The sequence below is a fragment of the Euleptes europaea genome, chromosome 2 (assembly GCF_029931775.1).
Source record: "Euleptes europaea isolate rEulEur1 chromosome 2, rEulEur1.hap1, whole genome shotgun sequence".
NCBI lineage: Eukaryota > Metazoa > Chordata > Lepidosauria > Squamata > Sphaerodactylidae > Euleptes > Euleptes europaea.
In genome coordinates, this window is record NC_079313.1 from 644427 (window position 1) to 665425 (window position 20999).

At 56.6% G+C, this 20999-nt stretch overlaps 2 protein-coding genes across 2 annotated transcripts in view; both read right to left on the minus strand.

Moving 5' to 3' along the window:
• Window positions 1–10906, minus strand: part of ARHGEF18 (Rho/Rac guanine nucleotide exchange factor 18) — a 69227-nt gene extending 58321 nt beyond the window's left edge. The window contains exons 1-4 of the mRNA XM_056867567.1: window positions 10859–10906; window positions 8276–8411; window positions 1791–1933; window positions 82–545 (exon numbers count right to left, since the gene is read on the minus strand). Coding sequence (XP_056723545.1) covers window positions 82–545; window positions 1791–1933; window positions 8276–8411; window positions 10859–10906 — 791 coding nt within the window. The remainder of the gene's footprint in view (window positions 1–81; window positions 546–1790; window positions 1934–8275; window positions 8412–10858) is intronic.
• A 5638-nt stretch (window positions 10907–16544) lies between these two features.
• INSR (insulin receptor) overlaps window positions 16545–20999 on the minus strand; it is a 69029-nt gene continuing 64574 nt past the window's right edge. The window contains exons 16-21 of the mRNA XM_056867568.1: window positions 20266–20495; window positions 18992–19102; window positions 18703–18862; window positions 18047–18176; window positions 17826–17960; window positions 16545–16890 (exon numbers count right to left, since the gene is read on the minus strand). Of these exons, the coding sequence (XP_056723546.1) occupies window positions 16545–16890; window positions 17826–17960; window positions 18047–18176; window positions 18703–18862; window positions 18992–19102; window positions 20266–20495 (1112 nt within the window). The remainder of the gene's footprint in view (window positions 16891–17825; window positions 17961–18046; window positions 18177–18702; window positions 18863–18991; window positions 19103–20265; window positions 20496–20999) is intronic.

Below are 20999 nucleotides of genomic sequence, written 5' to 3' on the forward strand. Positions count from 1 at the left end.
CACAACCAAGATCTGGGCTGGCAGCTTGCTAGGACAGGCAAACTCCCGCAGAATCCCTTTCCTGCTCCCCGTCAGACTCACCTGCCCGGGTCCTCCATGGGAGGCGAGGGACTTCCCCAGCTGGGCCTTTGCGAGGCAGGCAGAGATCCGGCAGGTGCCGGAAAAGGTTCCTCCCCCTCCTGCGACTCCGGGGCCCCTCGGGCGAGGCCCCGCTGGTGCCCAGAGCCGCACGAGCAAGCGCAGTCCTCGTCCAGGTAGTGGCGAGCCTTCCCCGGGGCCGGAGTGGGGCCGGCGAGGCCGGGCAGCGTCTCTGCCCAGACCCCGGGCCTCTCCGTCAGTGGCCAAAAGCCGGGCGCCACGGGCGATGGCCGTTCTGGCGGCAGCGCCAGAGCAGGGGCCCCTCCGCCAGCCTCCATGGGCCCCGCGAGTCCGAGATCCTTGTAATACTCCGAGCCCTGGAGGGCAGAGTCCAGGGAGAGGAGGTCCTCCGTGCTGCTGTGCATGTTGGCCAGGCCCGGCTCTGCTTCCGGAGAAGAGGTGTCCTCCTGCCGAAGAAGGGGTGGGGGGGTTACGGACCTGTGGCGAGTGACCCCGTGGGGGGGGAGGTAGGGGGGAAAGGGGCCTGCCTCGTAACCGAGAGCTAGAGGTGGGTTCTTCTTGTTGGGCCGAGTGAACCCGGCACATCTCATGACCACCAGGGTCGCCTGCCCAGCTGGCCTCCACAGGACTGTCGCTCAGAGGTGCCGCGCGTGCCGCAGGCGCACCAGAACCCCCTGCCTAGAACTAGAGGGGTCTCTGCTCGGTGGGCCGGCTAGGATGGGGAGGCCTGCTGACCCCCCTCACAGTGGCTGGAATCCCTTTGGGGCCGGGGGCTTGAGCGTGGGCTTGCCACGCAGAAGGCTCTGGGTTCAATCTCCCGTTAAAGGGATCTTCGGGGCCCGGAAAGGCCTTCCTCTGCCTGACCGTCTGACCAGCCAGTCCGAATAGACAGGGCTGCGCTAGATGAACGGAGATGAACTAAGGGGGGAGTGGGGGGGGGGACTGAAGGGACAGATTTGGGGGGGGGGGCTCAGAGTCAGCTTGAGGGCCCTGAAGCTCAAGACAATGCATTCTCTTGGACTGAATAGAGATCTGGGATTCCTGCCTCATCACCAATGCTACAATGCTAATTTCTCCATGCCCACTATTCCTCTGCATATCACACCTAATCCAATCCTCATGTCATTTACTTGCTTTTGACATATACATTGCCATGGTGTGTCTAAGTCACTCCTCTCTACTTAAGGATAGTTGGACTCACGTTCTAGCTGTATCTGAAGAAGTGAGCCGTGGCTCACGCAAGCTCATAACCCTGCCAGGAATTTGGTTAGTCTCTAAGGTGCTACTGGACTCTTCCTCTTTTCTACTGCCAGAGACAGACGAACACAGCTACCCTCATAAAGTAAAATCTGTTCTTTAATAATCCTGCCCCTTTTCCTTTAATGTTTCTTACCTAATGAACAATTATTATTCTGTTCATGGACGGTGACAGCAAGAGCCAGCAGCGTTTGGTCTTGATCAGGGTCACGTGTGTGTTGGGGGGGGAAGCCAGACCTTTGTCCGTGACCCCTCAGTGGCTCTCGGGTGTCTCCGCCGCCCTGGGTCGGATCCAGTTTTTGCACCAGGACAGCTCTGTCTCTTTTCATGCGCTCTGTCGAGACTGGCGTCATGTGCAGAAAGCAGGAGAGGAGCTTCTTAAAGCTCGTCTGACTGACGCCACCCTTTCAGCCAGATCCGGGGCGCTCACCTACCCTTTCCTCCGCCATGCTGCCAAAGAAGACTTCATCCTCCGCGACCAAGGAAGGCGACAGGGCCTCTGGGCTGCTGAAGCCGGAGGCAGGGACGGCGCCGGCGCTGCTGGTGACTCCTCGCGCAGCCGGCTTGCACTCGGACCCTGCGGGCGAAAGAAGCAAGAGTTCCGCCGGAAGGCCCAAGTCAGACTGAGCCAGAAGAAGCGGGGGCCACCCAAGCAGGCTGCCCGAGCGGGGGGCCCCGAGGGCCCCGTTCCTTTCGCCTCAGCTTGCAATCAAGAGCCAGACTATAAAACGCCCAGGCGGATTTTTTGGTGCCATCGAGAAACCGCGTGCTCAAACATTGTTGCTTGGCATCCTCACCTGTTATTCAGCAGCTCAGGTCTTGAAAGGAGATTTGCATGGCCCAGGTCTTGCAAAGCTGTCTAAGCTAGCACGACTAGTCTACTTGCTTCCTTTCTAGCAGCCCTTTCTAGGAATCTTGCTGGGTGAAGGGGGGTGTCTATAGATTTGGCAAGTTGCATGAGATCCTCTGGCTGACAATGTGGCGGCAAAGGGCATAACTATGCTTGCACAGGCCTCAGGCCTCCCTTTTTCACCTGCCTTTGGGGCGAAGCTACACGACACACCTGACACATGCTAGGTCGCAGGTGTGTGACTGGACTCACTCAGATGTACAGCGAGGGGACTCCCCTTAAACAGCGCTGTGAGGCAGGAAAAGGAACGTCCGGTTTTGTTCCTGCCCTGCCTTCACCAGAGGAAAGGGTGGTGGAGCTGGAGAAAACGGGCAAAAAGCTGCACCTGCCGCCCTTTCCGCTGGCTAAATTCAAGGTGCTGGTATTGACCAAGGCCCTGTATGCCCTGGGACCGACACACCTTATATGGACCGCCGCCTCCCATATGAACGTACCTATACACGCCGGTCATATTTGGAGGCCTGGCTTCGGTTGCCACTGCCCTCTGAGGCGAGATGGGTGGCAACCGAAGAAAGGGCATCCCAGATGTTGGGCTTCCCTCCCCAGGGAGCTTTGTCTGTCTCCCTCTGTCAGTATCGGTCACCCGCAGGCAAAGACTTTTTTGTTTCATTGGGCATAGACGCACCACGGCGGCGGCTGGCCCTCCGTCCTGGGTCTGGTATTGTTTGTTTATGTGTTTTCATTGAAGTATGTCATAACTGTAAATGCGTTTTTAATTGTTCCAATGTTCAAAAAGAGCCAGCGTGGTGTAGTGGTGAAGAGCGGAGATTTGGATCGGTGGACTCTGATCTGGAGAATCTGGGTTTGATTCCCCACTCCTCCACGTGAGCGGCAGAGGCTAATCTGGTGAACCGGTTTGGTTTCCCCACTCCTCCGCATGAAGCCAGCTGGGTGACCTTGGGCTAGTCACAGCTCTCTGAGCCTCACCTATCTCACAGGGTGTCTGTTGTGGGGAGGGGAAAGGAAGGTGATTGTCAGCCGGTTTGATTCTGCCTTAAGTGGTAGAGAAAGCTGGCATATAAAAAACCAACTCTTCTTCTTCTACTTTCCCCTTATGTCTGCGGTGAAAGGGCGAGAGACTTCTTTAATGAACCACTGGGGATTCAAAGACCCTGTTATGCAGATTGTTTGATTCTTCCTTAAGTGGCATCTAAAAACTCTTCTTCTTTTTAATGTTTTTAAAGTTTGCCCCCTTGGGGACCCTAATTGGGGTGGAAAGACGGCATAAAACTGTTTTAAATACCGTGTGTGTGTGTGTGTTAAGTGCCGTCAAGTCGCTTCTGACTCCTGGCGACCCTATGAATGAAAGTCCTCCAAAATGTCCTCTCTTTGACAGCCATAAATAGATAAAAACGGGAGGAAACCCTCCCTCACAGCAGTGTTTAAGGTGAGTTTTCCCAGGATATGTCCGCCCTCAAGTCCGGCTGCACCCCCTCCTTGTGACCTGACAGCCTGTTAACTGTATTGTGTAGCTCGGCCCCAAGAGGTGTGCCAAGGTGAGGCTGAGGTGTTCCTCGCAGGGGAGGGCTCCATTCTGGGCTTCTGGTTTCCTACTTTATGGGCAGGCAGGCGGTGGGTCCCAGAGAGCCCTGGCAGGGCTGAGTGGGAGCTGCCCACGGGCCCACCCCCACCTTGGCGTTTCTCCTCCGATGCCTCTCCTTCTCCTCCTCGGGCACTGGGATCTGAGCCCACGATAAATCAGCCCCCCTCCCCACAGGCGGGTGTGCCGGAGGGGCCGCTACAGCCAGACAGAGACCGGGGCCGTCGAGTCCAGCCAGAGAGACCATTTTAGGCAATGCACAGGCCTCCTCCGGGGAGGAGAACGATGCCGCCGACACCCCTGTTCCCACTCCAGACTCCTGGCTGGTCTGGGCTTTTGGGTGGGTGGATGGGGGAGTGGGTCCCAGGTCGCCCCGTGGGGAGGCACAAGCAGCAGAGCCGGGGGCAGGGGAGAAGGAGAGACCGAGGAACGGGTCGCAAGGCAAGGCGAGAGGAAGCGAGCGCGCCACGGATGGCAGAGACTCCCTTGGCCTGACGCGCTGGGCTGGGGTCTTCTGGCCAAAGGGGGAAGCCGCTAAGCAAACCAAAGGTACCCCTGGTTTTCCCGGGGACTTCCCGGGGGCCCAGAGGGCCCGGCTCCGGGCCCTCTTGGCCGCCTCTGCCGCCTGAGGGCTCTCCCTGGTGGCGGCTGAGAAGTCAGCCGTGTCTGACGCAGGGGGCACCTGGCTCACCTGAGGCCTGGCTGGCACACCTGAGGAAACAGCCCCTCCCTCCTCGGCCTTCCTTGGGGCTGGGGCAGAGAGGCCAGCCTGCCTCCGGGACCTCGGCTGCAGAAGTCACAGCTTTCCACTCTTTCCACCTGGGATCTTGGCTCAACGGTGATGGGAAATGTCTTTTTTTCCTGCTTCCCTCAGGGTCTCTTCACCCACCTCCCCAGGTTTTCACTCCTCTTTCCCAAACTGGCTTTATTGCAACATTTTTGGGGAAATCACAGCAAAGTCTGGATTGCTGCTATATGGGAGGGAAAGTTTGGAGGATTTTCCTCACCCCACCAACACACAGCAGCAGAGATGCTCACACAACCTGGAGAAAAACGGCTCTGTCCCTTTAACCGAGGCTTAATGGGTGGAAATGGGCAGCTCCGGCTCTTCAGGGCATGGAAGCAAATGACACCATTTGGTAAACAGCAGCCCATTAAGCGTCTGTTAAACGGTCAGGATATTTGCTTCCTCTAGGCTACCCTACATAGTAGCCTTTTCCTCTGACCCCACAACTGACATTTCCTTCCCCGGCCCCTGGCAGGGGGGGGGGCAGGTTTTCCTTTAATCAGTAATTTATTATCCTGATAACAATCTGCATAACAGGGTCTTTGGATCCCCAGTGGTTCATTAAAGAAGTCTCTCGCCCCTTTCACCGCAGAGACATAAGGGGAAAGTAGAAGAAGAGTTGGTTTTTTATATGCCAACTTTCTCTACCACTTAAGGGAGAATCAAACCGCCTTACAATCACCTTCCCTTCTCCTCCCCACAACAGACACCCTGTGAGGTGGGTGGGGCTGAGAGAGCTGTGGCTAGCCCAAGGTCACCCAGCTGGCTTCACATGGAGGAGTGGGGAAACAAATCCAGTTCACCAGATTAGCCTCCGCCGCTCATGTGGAGGAGTGGGGAATCAAACCCGGTTCTCCGGATCAGACTCCAAACCACCGCTCTTAACCACTACACTATGCTAGCTCTGTGCAACAAAAGGGGCGAGAGACTGAATTTTCCAAAGCAATGAAAGCTGGGGTTCAGAGAGCCTGATGTGCAGATATATGGGGGGGGGGCGTGGAGGGGGGGGATGGTTGCTGCCCAGAGACTGAGGAGATCTGTGGGGAAACCTGCCACGTGAAAGCCCTTCTGCCCTGTACTGCAGCAGACACAGAAAAGCCTGACCCCAAGGGGAAAGCGGCATCCACACAACCAGGATCATGGCCTGCCTACTTCACTTTCCGCAGGTTTTCCTCCCCGGCGGCCCGGCAAGGTGGGTTTGAGAGTCTGTGGCAAAGGTGTTTCGCATTCCCCCGTGGATGCTGCGCTCACGCCTCCCCCGCCCCTTTCCCACGTCACCCCTAGAAAGGGTCACAGAAAACGGCCTCAGTTTAATTCTTTCATTTCAGCATGCCAAAAGACAACCTAGGCCCAGGGAGCAGAATCTGCAAACGGAGGAGATCCGTTCCTCTCTAAAAGTGGGCTTTGATACAGTTTGCTGTAGAACACCTCAATGCCCCCCTCCTGCATTCAGGACAGGCAGATGTGGACTCCGAGCTGGGGAAAGCATGGACTCATGCCTGTCTTTGCCCAGATCCCGTTGTTTGGCCTTGGGCACGTCCCTCTCTCCAGGGGAACATTGTGCAGACTGCAAGCTGCTCCGCAGATTGAAGGGGCTCCTCCTGGGATCAGTCTTGGAAAGGGATGACCCAGGGCAGCTGCCCCCCCAGCTTTGGCTTCGACACTGTAGAATTCCCAGGAAGAGAGATGGAGGGCAGAGTCCAAAGTGGCCCCAGAGGACACCCTCCATCGCCCTCCACACTGTCCCACACCTGCTGCAGAGCCCCTTAGAATCATAGAATCACAGAGTTGGAAGGGACCACCAAGGTCATCTAGTCCAACCCCCTGCACAAGGCAGGAAATTCACAACTACCTCCCACACACACAGAGTGACCCCTACTCCATGCCTAGAAGATGGCCAATATGCCCTCCCTCTCATCATCTGCCTAAGGTCATGGAATCAGCATTGCTGACAGATGGCCATCCAGCCTCTTCTTCAAAACCTCTTCTTCAAAACCTCCCTTGTCCCTCTGGGACACAGAGATGAGCCCCTGGACCGCCAGAGGAGCAAGCCCTGCCCCAAACATCCTGATAGAGGAGGGGGGTGCCTAACCAGGGAACCCCCAAATGGGGAGTGCTTCGGCCAGCCCACACGATGGGCAGCAAGGGGGAGTCAGGAGGCGCAATGGGCTGACCAAGAGCCCCCTCCCTCCACCAGGGCTCACGTCACCCCCCAGCCCCTTGCCAGGGCAGAGAGCGGCCCCACGAGGGTCCTCGGAGAGCACGGCTGGAGCTTGGAATGCTATGGCGAAGACTCTGGCTTGGGTGGCCCAGACGCCTCCCAGACAGGGACCATAAAAGGCCAGGGCCTGCCAGAGGGATGGCCTCACTTCCCAGGCAGGGGAGCTCCGCGGGCAGGGGCTTCTCCTGGGGCCTGGCCTTGGGGCGCTGGAAGGGGCCATGAAGGGCGGGCCCTGGCAGGGGAAGCGGCATCGGGAACTTCCACGCCAAGTGGGAGCCCTTCCCTCCCTGACCGTTTCCTCCCCAGGCGGATGCAAGAGGTCTGGGTCACTAGGAGGGGTCCCACATGCCTGCTAGCAAGGTGTAGAGTTAAGAGCGGCAGGCTCTGCCCTGGAGAACTGGGTTCAATTCCCACACTCCTCCACATGAAGCCTGCTGGGTGACCTTGGGCCAGGCACCGTTCTTTCCAAACTCTCTCGGCCCAGGCAGAGGCAGGCGATGGCCAACCACCTCTGGATGTCTCTTGCCTCGGAAACCCTCCGGGGTTGCCACAAAGTCAGCTGTGACTTGATGGCAAAATCGCACCTCCATCCCTACCCCACATTCTCTGTGGGCCTAAGAAGGAACACAAGAAGCAAGTGGGGAGAAGCCCCCCCCCCAGCGCCCTTTCGAGGGGCGGTTCCCAGCCAAAGAGGCCGCAGAGGCCAGCAATCCCAGCTGCATGGTCAGCATGGAGGGGGACCGCGGGTCTCTGAAGACGGAGCGGCAGACTGTCTGGGGTCAGACCCAGAAGCGCTGTCAGGGTCTGGTCTCTGCCTCAGAGCATGTGGGAAAGGTGCCTGGTCCCAAGCTCACCACGGACTCCAGGGGGGAACTCTTCACATGGGCAGGAGGAGACAGACAACCTGGCAGGAAAGGCACCCAGTGGCTTCAGGCTGGGAGTGGGGGGGTTGCGGGTGGCAGAGCAGTGAGTGCCCCTGCTGAGTCTTGTGGAGCTGGGGTTGCCATGCTTAGGATGGAAGCACCAGGGCAGGGGGGCAGGGGCCCACAACACTGATGCCACAGAGGCAGGAGGAAGCCCCCGGGGGACCCCAAAAGGGGGGCAGGGAAGCTCCCATTGAGGACTTGGAAGAAGAAGAGCTGGCTTTGATAGGGCGACTTTCTCGACCTCTTAAGGGAGACTCACACCAGTTGACAATCCCCTTCCCACAACAGATACCCTGTGGGTGGGGGGGGGGGGAGGTAGTTGTGAATGTCCTGCCTTGTGCAGGGGGTTGGACTAGATGAGCCTGGGTGCCCCTTCCCACTCGAGGGCTCGATGAGGTCGGTGGGGCCGAGAGAGCTGTGCCTAGCCCCAGGCCCCCCAGCTGGAGGAGCGGGGGGAGGCAACCCGGGGCTCCAGGTCCGAGTCCGCCGCGCCGCGCCTGGCTCGCCCCCCCCCCCGCCCGCCCCGCTTGCTGACCTCGCTTGAAGGACCAGCGCTTCATCCAGCGGCGCGAGAAGGAGGGCCACGAGTGGTTGAGCAGCGAGTCGGCCATGGGGCTGCCCCACAGCGCCTCGCAGCTGCCGCGGACCGGCGGGCGGGCAGGCAGCGTCCGCTGATGGGGGAAGCCGCAGCCCGGCGCAGGGAGGGGCGGAGCGGCGGCAGGATCGGGACCCTCCCTCCATCCCTCCCTCCATCCCTCCGTCCCTGCAGCCAGCCAGCCCAACAGCCCGCCCAGCTCCGCTCCCCTGCTTGGGGTGGCGGCTTGGGCAACCGAGCAGGGGCACGCGGGGCACAGCGGGGCGGAGACGCACCCATCCAGCTGGGTTGGTGCCACCTGGAGGGGTTTTTTTTGGGGGGGGGGCGGGTTCCACGCCACACTCGGTCTTGGAATCCTAGAGTGGGAAGGGACCACCAGGGCCATCTAGTCCAACCCCCTGCCCACGACTGCCTCCCCCCCCAGAGACCCCCTACTCCATGCCCAGAAGATGGCCAAGGTGCCCTCCCCTCTCATCATCTGCCTAAGGCACTGGTTCCCAACCGGGGGTCCACGGACCCCCAGGGGTCCGCAAGAACTAAATTAAGGTTATAAACCCATAATAAATTAATCTTTTCAATTAAAAGTTCTCTATTATAAAAAACATATTCAAATATTATTCTAAGTTTAATGTTTAACTAACAGTTAAACATGATTAAAGTTTATTTTCAAATTCTCGGAATTTTTATTTTGAACCTTGGGGTCCCGGCACCGAACAAAAAAGTCCTAGTGGTCCCTGGTCAAAAAAAGGTTGGGAACCACTGGCCTAAGGTCATCGAATTGGGGGGATGCTCATAAGCCCTCCCCCCCGCCACACTTCCCTTATAGTTGGATGGCGGCCCTGTGCCAACCTGCAGACCACCCCTGTCTGGAAAAGCCGCACCTCCTCATTGACAGAAGCAGGACTCCAGCGGCCCCTTCGTGTCCCATGAGTTTGTGTTTGGGGGAGGAGGAGTGGGGCCCCCTTCTTCAGCTGCAGCGCCACAAGCCCCAGGTGTCTCAGGAGGTCGCCGTTTATATGGGAGGTGATGGAAGAAAACAAGCCGAGCAGCCGAGAGGCCGTGAAAGGCAAGGCGAAAGGGGGGCTGCAGTTCCCAAAAGCATAGGGTGGTCGTCGGTTCGCGGGCGTGGGGCCACGGGCTTATTTTGCTGCCACAGTCTGCCAGGGCGGCCCCGCAGGAATGTGACTGGCTTGCTTTGCCTTACACAGAAGGAGTCCCAGAAAGTCTCCGGGCCGGACCTCTCCTCTCTGAAGAAGAAGAGTCGGTTTTTACATGCCGACGTTCTCCACCACTTAAGGAAGAATCAAACTGGCTTCCAATCACCTCCCCTCCCCACAACAGACACCCTGGGAGGTAGGTGAGGCCGAGAGAGTTCAGAGAGAGCTGTGACTAGCCCAAGGTCACTCAGCTGGCTTCATGCGCAGGAGTGGGGAAACAAATCCACCAGATTAGCCTCCACCGCTCATGTGGGGGAGGAGTGGGGAATCAAACCCGGTTCTCCAGATCAGAGCCCACCACTCCAAACCACCGCTCTTCACCACTACACCATGCTGGCTCTCTAGGAGGGCAGAACAGCTTCCTTTCCCACAGAAGACCCCAGCTCAGGGCCTGGAATCTCTGCTTAAAGGATCACAAAGAAAGACCTTAATGGGGACACAAAATGCCACAGGCTCAATTGCTGTTGGCAGCTAGGAAGGACACACGTACCACACCCACGCTGCAGTTGCTCCACTGGGTACCAAACAGTTCCCAGGTTCAGTTCAAGGTGCTGGCACACCTTGGAATCGAGCCTGGAAAGGTTCGGTGTTATAAAGGGAATCGGGGAGCTAAAACAGAATTGTTCAGAAGAGCTCTTTTTATAAAGGGAATGGAGGTGTGTCGTTTTAATGCTCATGAAAAAACATCAGGCAGTTCTCAAAAAATATTGCATTGTTTAGTAGATGCATTATCCTGTTTTTATTTCACGGTCCTCTAATTGTGTAACCCAGTTTTATCACCCTGTTTGTTGTATCGGCCCTTTTGCATCGCTTTGTTCCCTAACTCCGCAGCCGGCCTCCCGTCTCAACAGCCAAGGCAGACTATAAATGAAGCCACGGAGTAAATAAATCACACAAAGCCCCGGCTCAGAAGAGGGCCAAAGAAACAGCCCCTGAAAGGCAATGTAATGCTGGAGGCTGGGCGGGAGCGCCTCCCCAGCCTCTTTGGTGGGGAGAGCCCCGAGGCCCACGTGGCCCCAGCCGCCTTGGCAGCAGGAATCAGGGGAAGCTGGCTCAGAGGAGAACCCACGGGCTCTGCTGTCTCTTTCTCCCTCCTGCCCTGTGCGGTTCAGTCCTTGGGGCAGCCGGATTAGAATCACAGAATCATAGAATTGGAAGGGACCACCAGGGTCATCTAGTCCAACCCCCTGCACAATGCAGGAAATTCACAACTACCTCCCCCCTCCCACACCCCCAGTGACCTATACTCCATGCCCAGAAGATGGCCAAGATGCTCTCCCTCTCATGAACTGCCTAAGGTCATTACTTCCGTGGCAAACGCAGGCTGACCTGCTGGGGATGGGGTCCGAACCATTCCCCTTATTCTCGAGACAGAGCCTTCCCTCGCTGCCCCTGCTAGGCCTGATTCCCCCCTCCCCAACAAAATATCCTCTTTCCTGCATGTGTACTTTGTGTCCTTCTCTGGGGAGCTGACAGACTCCCCCAAGCTGCCTGAAACTCTGGAAGCTCTTGGCTGTCTTGTCTGGTGGGGGTCATGGGGTTGCTACTCCAAGGGCATCAGAGGCCAGACTCCCCCCCCCCCAAAGCTAACAGAGGCTCAAATACATAGTTAAAGGCATTTAACCGGTTTCTGTGTAAGGTTGCTGCCTCTTCATAGGCTACCTCAAAAGACACCTGAAACACAAAAGATACAGGTCTGGGTTATTGTTAGGATGCTCCTACCTCCCCGTCACAGGCAGCCCAAACCCCTGCCAAGGTGACAGTTCAAAGACTGGAGCAAGGGGTCGGATCCTGCAACGCTTTCTGCTGGCAGTGGAGCCTTTCCCAGGTAGAAGAAGAGTTGGTTTTTATATGCTGACTTTCTCTACCACTTAAGAAAGAATTAAACCGGCTCACAATCGCCTTCCCTTCCCCTCCCCACAACAGATACCCTGTGAGGTAGGTGGGGCTGAGAGAGCTGTGACTAGCCCAAGGTCACTCAGCTGGCTTTGTGTGTAGGAGTGGGGAAACCAATCCAGTTCACCAGATTAGTCTCCGACGCTCATGTGGGGGAGTGGGGAATCGAACCCAGTTCTCCAGATCAGACTCCATCGCTCCAAACCACTGCTCTTAACCACTGCACCACGCTGGAAGGAAGGGCCCCTCCTGTCTGTGGGATCAGCCTGCTGAATCAGGAGAGTGGAGCCGAGCCCCCACCCCTGAAATGCCCTCTCCAGGGAGCAACGGGCACCCCGCCAGCAGCAGTGGAACGGCAGAGACAATGAGCCAAGAGAGCCAGCTCAAACCCCTGACCACCAGCGTGCACGGGTCTGTGTGAGTTTGTGTGTTAGCTAGGGGCTCGCAGCCAGTCTCTGCCTTCTCAGGGTGGTGGTGGGTGGGTGGGGGGCTGAATGGCACCTAGAACACCCCCAGAACCTCTTTGCTGTTGGGAAAGGGGTCTACGCTCACACCCTTTTTTTGCTGGAAACTGCCGTGGATCCTTGCCTGGCCTTTGGCACAGCACAGAAGTGAACGCAGCGGGCAGATGCAAGAGAGACGCCCCCCCCCCCAAGTCAAGAGATATTCCTGGATAATTTATTCAGAATTTTTTTTAATATAAACAGTTTAATCATTCAATATTTTACACACGGCAAAAAAAAACGTTTCACTTTATATCCAAAGATACTCTCTGTACACATCACGGCTTGGCTTGAATATGAAAGCACTGAAAAAAATAAATCAAGTGGGGTTTTTCTGTTTTAGTCTCTCCCCCCCTCTCCCCCTTGGCACATTTTGATCCTTTTATACTACAGGAGAGTCATTTTTGCAAAAAAAAAAAAAAAAAAAAAACACCCCACTCTCTCTCTCCGTGTTCTGGGACCGCCTGCCCCGCACACACACAGAGCCCTGAGATGGACACGGAGGAGGGAGGAGGCCTGTGGGGGGGATGGGGGCAACCTTAAGGCCGGCTGTGGCTGGCGGTGGGGGGGGGCTCCTCTGCAGCCATCAGCTTGTTTTCAAAACAGGGCCCCTGCTTGCCTGACGGGGGTGGGGGGGGGGGAGCGAGACTCGACACAAGCAACTGCATCCGTGGCACGATTCACATTGGCGGGGCACAGGAAAAAAAAACCCTTGCTCCTAAGAGGTCAGGAACCGCTTTTTAGGCTTTTCATTTTTTTGGGGGGAGAATGTGGCTTTTGGGAAGGGGCCTTTGGGGCAGGTGCGCAAGGGCCCAACCACTCGGCAAAAGTGGTCCCACGCCACAGGCGGAAGCAGGGCCCCACTGCGGCCGGCCTCCCCCTGTGCTGCAGGGGTCGGAGGAACACATTCCAACATTTGCAAATGGCTTTAAAAGGCTGCGCCAAAATCCCCAGAACTCTGTGAAGTTTGACAGCTCCTCTGTTGCTCCCCCACCCCCCAACACATGCTAAAAGTTGTCAAGTGTGAGCCTGGCAGTTCTTGTGGTGTTGGCACCAACGCAGGCAAAAAAAAGCACAAAAGCACAGTTGAAGCAGCAGTTCACGCACGGTCACCTAAGATGCGTTTGCGCACAGTCGTGCGGGAAAAGCCCATTATAAAGTGACCCCCGCACAAAGAACAGACGAGAGAGACGTGCTTGCTCGGGCTCCAGACTAACAGGCAGCAGTCTCCTGCTTCTCCCCCACCCACCCCCGGCAAACGGCAGTGTGGCGGCACCGAATGGACCCCCTCCGTCAGATTCCCAGGGAGGAGCCAGCCAGGAGCCGGCAGTTCTTGGCTTGCAGGCCAGATGCCCCAAGGGCTGGAAGTCTTGCTGCGGGGGCAGCGACCCTCAGGTGCCCCCCAGCAGGTGATCTGGCCCTCCCTTCAACTACAGAGCCTTGCAAGGTTGGGCAGAAGGGGCCACACAGACTGCGGTCTCCCTGGAAGGCACACTCAGCACTTGGGCCGGGAACTGCCACACATGGGGTGCTGAGCACTTTCTCACACCCTTATCCCCCCCCAACAAGCTACAGAACCAGGGAAGAGGGGGCAGCCCCAGCCCTGCCTGTCACCAGATCGCCAGGGGTGAGTGGAGATGGCCATGCTTCACAGAAGGCCACGCCAAGGCCAACACTGCAGGGCAAGCGCTCTTGCACGGGGGGGGGTGTTCTGTGTGTAGGGTTGCCAGGTCCCTTTGCCACCAGCGGGAGATTTTTGGGGTGGAGCCTGAGATGATCTGATCTCTATCGGCTGGAGATCAGTTGTATTAGCAAGAGATCTCCTGCTACTACCTGGCAGTTGGCAACCCTATCCGTGTGTAATATTGGAGATATGAGCAGAGAAAGCTACGCTATTGAGGAGGGGGGAGAGAAGCTAAAGGAAGGGGATGGTTGGGTTGGATCCTGCAGACCTGTTCTGCTAGAGGGGGTGCTTCTCCCCGGAGTGAGGTGCCTTCCTTCGCACGGAGCCTCCTGCACTGGGAAACAGCAGCACAGAATGGGGGGTGGGTGGCCTGAGCCGCTGTATTTCCAAATTCCCTTAAGCCCCTTGACAGAAAAGCCCAGCCACACATCCTCTCCACCCACACTCCCAAAAACCCCAGAAGAGAAAGGGGTCTGGCGCAAAGGCCCACAACGTGTCCTTTCCCCCACGGGTCACCTCGTGCCTGACAGCTCTTTTGGGCAGTGCTGAACTACTCTCATGCAACACTGCCTGAGGCTCCCACATTCTACTCCACTGGATCCTTCCGCCCCCACCCCTCCAGCCAAGACCCGTTCCTCCTCCCTCAAAATTCAAATTTTAGTTCAAACTTATTCCCCTGTCCTTAACGGAATGCAAAAATCACCAAGGAGCGAATCCTCACTGAGACCCTGAGGGGGAGGGGCCGGGCAGAGAGAAGCAGCCGCGCCCCCTCCCCCAGTTTGGGCTTTGTGTAGATCAATTCATTTTATGCAGCTTGAAAAGTCCTCCCCCCCGCCCCCATTTCTCAACATAATGATTCACATTAAAAGGAAACAAGCTTTTTATGAGCTGATTTGGAAAATTGGAAGAGAAAAGCAATGTGGCAATGGCCATGTCCCACCTGGATAGGCAGACAAACCCCTTTATGTTGCAGAGAAACTGAAACATGGCTGGGGTGTGTGTGTGGAAGGGAACCGGGGTGGGGGGTGGGGAGATGCTATTTTGCCCAGTCGTTGCTATGAGGCTGTGGGGAGAAAAGCATTAAAGTGCACTGTTTGGAGAGGAAAGCCCTCCGAGGGATGAAAGAGCAAGAGAGAGCGAGAGAGCGAGAGAGCGAGAGAGCGAGAGAGAAAGAAAGAAAGAAAGAAAGAAAGAAAGAAAGAAAGAAAGAAAGAAAGAAAGAAAGAAAGAAAGAAAAAGAAAGAAAGAAAGAAAGGCAACCTACGCAGGGAAAGCAGCTCGCCCGCGGCCCAACTGGGAGACATTCCCTCTGGATTCGCACCCACTGCAAAGCAAGGCCAGGTTTTCCAAAACTGTGAGTAAGAAACTGTTTTCCTTTGCCTGCCTGTAGAAAAAACAGAGTTCCCGGGGTTCAGAGGGCTGTACCCAAGAACATTATTCACCATAATAGCTCAATGACCACCCCAAAGGGGGGTTGCCTTCAGGCCCTGCTTGGGGTGGGGGCTTCCTAGAAGCATCTGGTTGGCCACTGCTTGAACAGGATGCTGAACTAGATGGACAGTTGGCCTGATCCAGCAGGGCTCTCTTCGTGCTCTGAGCCATACAAGGCAAAGGACTCCGCAGGCCTCACTGAAACTAGGCACACACAAGCAGGCCCTGGTTCACGAGTGGGTGGGGGGAGAGAGAGAGAGGCCGCAGGAGCAAGCATCCCAGGTCCAGCTCTCTTCTGCTCTCTGCCTTGTGCCTGGTGGAAGGCCCAAGAGAGAGAGAGAGACATGCCAAGAATCCTCCAGTGGGAGCTGAAGAGCCACCTCCAACCGCTCCAAGATTTGGGTTTAAAAAGAGCTAAAAGCGCAGGCTGAGGAACGTCAAGGTGGGGGGGGGGGGACACACGACAGAATCAGCTCAGAGGTCAAAGAAAGCCCCCCCCCAGAAACGCCAACAAGAGGTCAAAGGCATCAATAAGTTAGAGGAGGTATACGGCGGAGGCTTAAATATGTCACAATCATACATATATACAGTTAATGCTGCGCAGGTAGAGCTCGAGGGACGGGGTGGGGGGTGAAGAGCTGTCTGGGGCTCAGGCGGGGTGTGTGTGTGCAGAGCACTGGCGGTGGCAAAATCCCCACTCATTTTGGCTTCTGCTTTAGCTACTCTGCCTGCTGAATGCAGGGAGAGAGGGAACAGGGGTCCCTTCTCCTGAGTTCTTCCGTGTAAAAATTATCGGTCCTGAATTCATTCAGGTGGGATTGCAGGAGAGAAGAGAGCTGGGCAAAGGGGACACCCGCCGGTTCCCACCTCTCAGGCTTATGTACGAAAGACCCAGCCGCATTGCCTTCTGCCTCACCCTTGAGCAGGTGTACATGTGTGCACGCACTCTAGACACATCCACCTGCCTGGCTGCACCCCGACCCAGCCAGAGGGAAAGCAGCAGCAGCTCTTGGTCAACTCCAAGAAGGGGAAAGGCGAGCGCTCCTCAGAAACGTCCTGCAGACCCTTCCGCCTTCCTGAAGCAACAACGAGAAACCTTCAGAAAAAGAGGCCGGTGGGAGGAATGGCTCCGGGATCGGCTGGGAAGGCTCCGACGAGAACCCCAGATCCCCACTGCGGGGCCAAAGGCAGACCGGGGCTCTCCCTTCTTCCCCCCTGCGAGGTCAGCGCCAATCTCAACACCAGAGGGGATCAGCTGCTGCAGGGTCGGTTTGTGTTTCACGGATGCGTCCGTCAACAGCCAGTCAACAAAAAGAAAAAGGACACAACCAGATTCATCATAATTTTGGGGTGATTCGACGTCTGACGAGAAAGCGAGTCCGTGTCTCTTGCCGGTGGCGGCAGCAGCACTGCAAGCCCTGAGTTGGGTGGCGGAAGGAAAGCCCGAGAAAGCGAGAGAGAGAAGGACCCCCCTGGCCTTAGGAAGGGCTGGAGCGGAGGATGCGGCCGTTCTTCTTGCCCCCGTTCATGTGAGTGTACGGTATGTGTTCCTCGTAGTTGCCCTTAAGCCCCACGGAGGGCCTGCCGTCCCGCCCCAAGGCCTCGCCCTGCTGTGTGTAGGAGGCAGGGTCAAGGGGAATGCTCTCCATGTTCTCAAAGTCCATCTCGAACTCCTCCGTCTCGGGGGGCTTGTTCTCCACGCTGTAGAAAAAGGAGACCTCCTGAAAGGCTGGGTGGAGGTCCTCCTTCAGCATCTCAATGATCTCGATGAAGGAGGGACGCATCTTGGGGTTGTACTGCCAGCACATCTGCATGAGGCTGTGGCTGGAACCACACAGAGAGAAACACAGAGAGCTGGGTCAGCCACGGTGGGCCAGACAAGCCCTGCTTTCTGCCCCCCCACTCCCCCCCTTTAAACGGGAAGGCAGAGCCTTTGCCTCATAGAATCAGAGTTGGAAGGGACCACCAGGGTCATCTAGTCCAACCCCCTGCACAATGCAGGAAATTCATGACGACCTCCCCCACACACCCATGCCCAGAAGATGGCCAAAGTGCCCTCCCTCTTATCATCTGCTTATGGTCATAGGATCAGCATTGCTGACAGATGACTATCCAGCCTCTGCTTAAAAACCTCCAGGGAAGGAGAGCTCACCACCTCCCGAGGAAGCCTGTTCTACTGAGGAACAGCTCTTAACTGTTAGAAAGTTCTTCCTAATGTCTAGACAGAAACTCTTTTGATTTAATTTCAACCCGTTGGTTCTGGTCCGACCTTCTGGGGCGACAGAAAACAACTCGGCACCCTCCTCTCTATGACAGCCCTTCAAGTACTTGAAGATGGTTATCATATCCTTTCTCAGTCTTCTCCTCTTCAGGCTAAACATCCCCAGCTCCTTCAACCTTTCCTCAAAGGACTTGGTCTCCAGACCCCTCACCATCTTTGTTGCCCTCTGGACACGTTCCAGCTTGTCTACATCTTTCTTAAATTGCGGTGCCTCCTAATCCTGGGGGCTGTTTCTTCCCTGCACCAGATTAAGCGGCTTCCACGTCTTTGCAGCACACTTGGAGGAGCAGACCTAGTACCCCCCACCCCCCTCTGGAGCAGGGAGAGACCCATTGACAGGCCAGGAGGAACTCTGGATTGTCCCCACCCCCAAGCACAGATGGAGGGGATGGGAGGGAGCACACCCCTGGTTCTGCTGCCCCCACAAGGAATGTCAGGCCCTGTTCTCAGCCACCCTGCAAGAAGCCCCGAGACTTACAGCCGCTCCGCACAGTTTTCCGGCCTCTCTAGGCATCCTCCGTCCATGACGAACTTCAGGACTTGCTCGTTGGAGAGCCCCTGGTAAGGCTGCTCCGCCAAGCTGCTGATCTCCCAGAGGACAACCCCAAAGGACCTGTGGAAGAAGGAGAGTGAGAAGCAGGGAGCCTTGGGCAGGCCATGCTCCCCTCCGGCTTCTCCACAAGGCAGAGCTCTGCTTACCACACGTCAGAATGGGCTGTGAAGACCCCGTCCTTCAGGGACTCAGGTGCCATCCACCGCACGGGCAGGAGGCCCTTCCCTCCTTTGCGGTAGTAGTCGGTCTCGTAGATGTCCCTGGTCATGCCAAAGTCTGAGGGCAGAGAAGCTCATCGTGAGCTCATGGAAGATGCAGCAAAGCAGGGAATGCAGATTAGCTCTGTCTGAAAGTGGGGGGGGGTGGATTCTGGGGACTCCTAACCTGGGTAAGTGCTGGGAGGGCAGAGAAGGGGGAGACCCAGACCTGCCAAATGTCCCTTAGCAAGTTCTTCCTCCACAGACTCAACGGTCATACTCAGCCTGGAGTGAGTGACCGACTCAGTCCTCCAGGAGGGGAGGAGCCGTGGCTCAGTGGTAGAGCATCTGCTTGGCAATCAGAAGGTCCCAGGTTCAATCCCTGGCATCTCCAGTTAAAGGGACCAGGCAAGTAGGTGAAGTGAAAAGACCCTTGCCTGAGACCCTGGAGAGCCGCTGCTGGTCTGAGTGGACAGTACTGATTTCGATGGACCAAGGGGGGGGGGTCTGATTCAGTATGAGGCAGCTTCATGTGTTCATGTGTGTTTGACCTCCTGGGGGAAGGGGGGTGCTGAATGTGGAGGCGGCCAGGAAGTGGGGTGTACCTCCAATCTTCACTGTGAAGTCTTCCGCTACCATGCAGTTCCGGGCTGCCAGGTCCCGGTGGACAAATTTCTTGGCATTCAGGTAAGCCATGCCGTCGGCAATCTCTGCAGCCATCTGGATCATCTCCCGAAGAGTAGGCGGTGGGCGGCCGGGATTGTTCTGGCAAGCCAAGAAAAAAAGCTACACGCACCACGAGGAGAGGGCCCCGTCGGCAGAGACCCTCCTCCTCCTCCCCCATTGTCCCAGGCTGCCCCCCCAAGCATCCCCCCCCCCCGCCCAAGCAGATACCTCAGCATCCAGGCGCAAGGATCTCAAGTAGCTCTTCAGGTCCCCATGGGCCATGAGCTCCATGACGACGAGGGTGGGCTGCCCTTTGGAAACCACCCCCAGGAGGCAAACCTGAGGACAGAAAGATGGGGGGGGGGGAGTCAGACTCGGAGGTGCAGGAGGAGCTAAAGCCCCTCCATCCTTTCCTTGCAGCTCCTGCCGTGAATAGTCATGACCGGACAGGTCTTCCGTGGCAGACAAATGTTAGAGACGGCTCATGAGTCAGAGACGGGCCCCGCCTGAGTTCTGAGAGCCAGTGTGGTGTAGTGGTTAAGAGCGGTGGTTTGGAGTGGTGGACTCTGTTCTGGAGAACTGGGTTTGATTCCCCACTCCTCCACATGAGTAGCGGAGGCTGATCTGGTGAACCGGGTTGGTTTCCCCACTGCTCCACATGAGGCCAGCTGGGTGACCTTGGGCTAGTCACAGCTCTCTCAGCCCCACCTACCTCACAGGGTGTCTGTTGTGGAGAGGGGATGGGAAGGTGATTGTCAGCCGGTTTGATTCCACCTTAAGTGGCAGAGAAAGTCGGCATATAAAAACCAACACTTCTTCTTCTGACCCACAAAGGGGCTTGCCAATAGGCGGGGCCTGCTTTCAGTGCTGTGGTCAAGCCTCCATTTCCGAATGGGGTCCAGGAGTGACCCCACCCCGGTCAGGTCATTTTCCAAACTGCACGTTATGGAACAAGGTCAACCGAGTCGTTCTCCCACCCCAGTTCAAACAGCAAACAGCACCGCTTAGACACACACACAGCAAATGCTTCCTGAGCCCTCTGGCTGCTTTTCAGAGACTTTCCCGGGCTGCACACCTAGGCCATTTATGCTTGGGAATTAGCACCACGTTCCAGGCTTAAGTGCCCTGCATATTTTTTTTGCAGTTTTTCACTCTGAAACGTCAATCAGGAAGTGACTGCGAAGCCGGCGCATACCTGCTTCACATTTTTTAAGAGCCCCTTTGACGCGACCTTTTGTGTTTGCTCCGCTCCCGCACTGAAGAATTCCCTCAAGGAAGCATACAAAATGACAGCCATGAGTTAGTTATGCATACAGCAGTTGCTAATGGCTATGCAAACAGGAACGAAGGAGCAGGCGAGTGGGGGAGAGTTCTCCTTTTGCGTTGGGACCGTAAATAGGCAGTTTAAAGGTCGCATTTTTAAAAAGAGCTTTGAGTGAGCATCAAAATTTACCCGACATAAATGGCCCTACTCTCAGCCAAGGCGCAGCGGCCTCCCTCACCACATGGTGGCATCTGAAGCCCTTCATCACCGAAGCCTCGTTCAAGAACTCGATCCGCTCCCGCAGGCTGGCCGACTCATTCACCGTCTTCACGGCAACCCGGGTCTCCGCCTCGCCCTTGACAATGTCCTTGGCGATCCCCTGGTACACCATGCCGAAGGAGCCCTGGCCCAGCTCCCGCAGGAGGGAGATCTTCTCCCGGGGGACTTCCCACTCATCGGGGACATAAACTGCAAGCGAGGAAGGAGGGGGGGAAAGTGGGTCTCCAGCAAATGACTCCCGGCCAGGAATCATAGAATTGGAAGGTACCACCAGGGTCACCTAGTCCAACCCCCTGCACAATGCAGGAAATTCACAACTACCTCTAAGGCCTACACCCCCAGTGACCCCTACTCCATGCCTAGAAGATGGCCAAGATGCCCTCCCTCTCATTATATGCCTAAGGCCATAGAATCAGCATTGCTGACAGATGGCCAGCTAGCCTCTGCTTAAAAACCTCCAGGGAAGGAGAGCTCACCACCTCCCGAGGAAGCCTGTTCCACTCAGGAATTGCTCTAACTTCCTAATGTCTAGACGGAAACACTTCTGATGTAATTTCCACCTGTTGGTTCTGGTCCGATCTTCTGGGGCAACAGAAAACAACTCGGCACTCTCCTCTCTATGACAGCCCTTCAAGTACTTGAAGATGGTTATCCTATCCCCTCTCAGTCTTCTCCTCTGCAGGCTAAGCATGC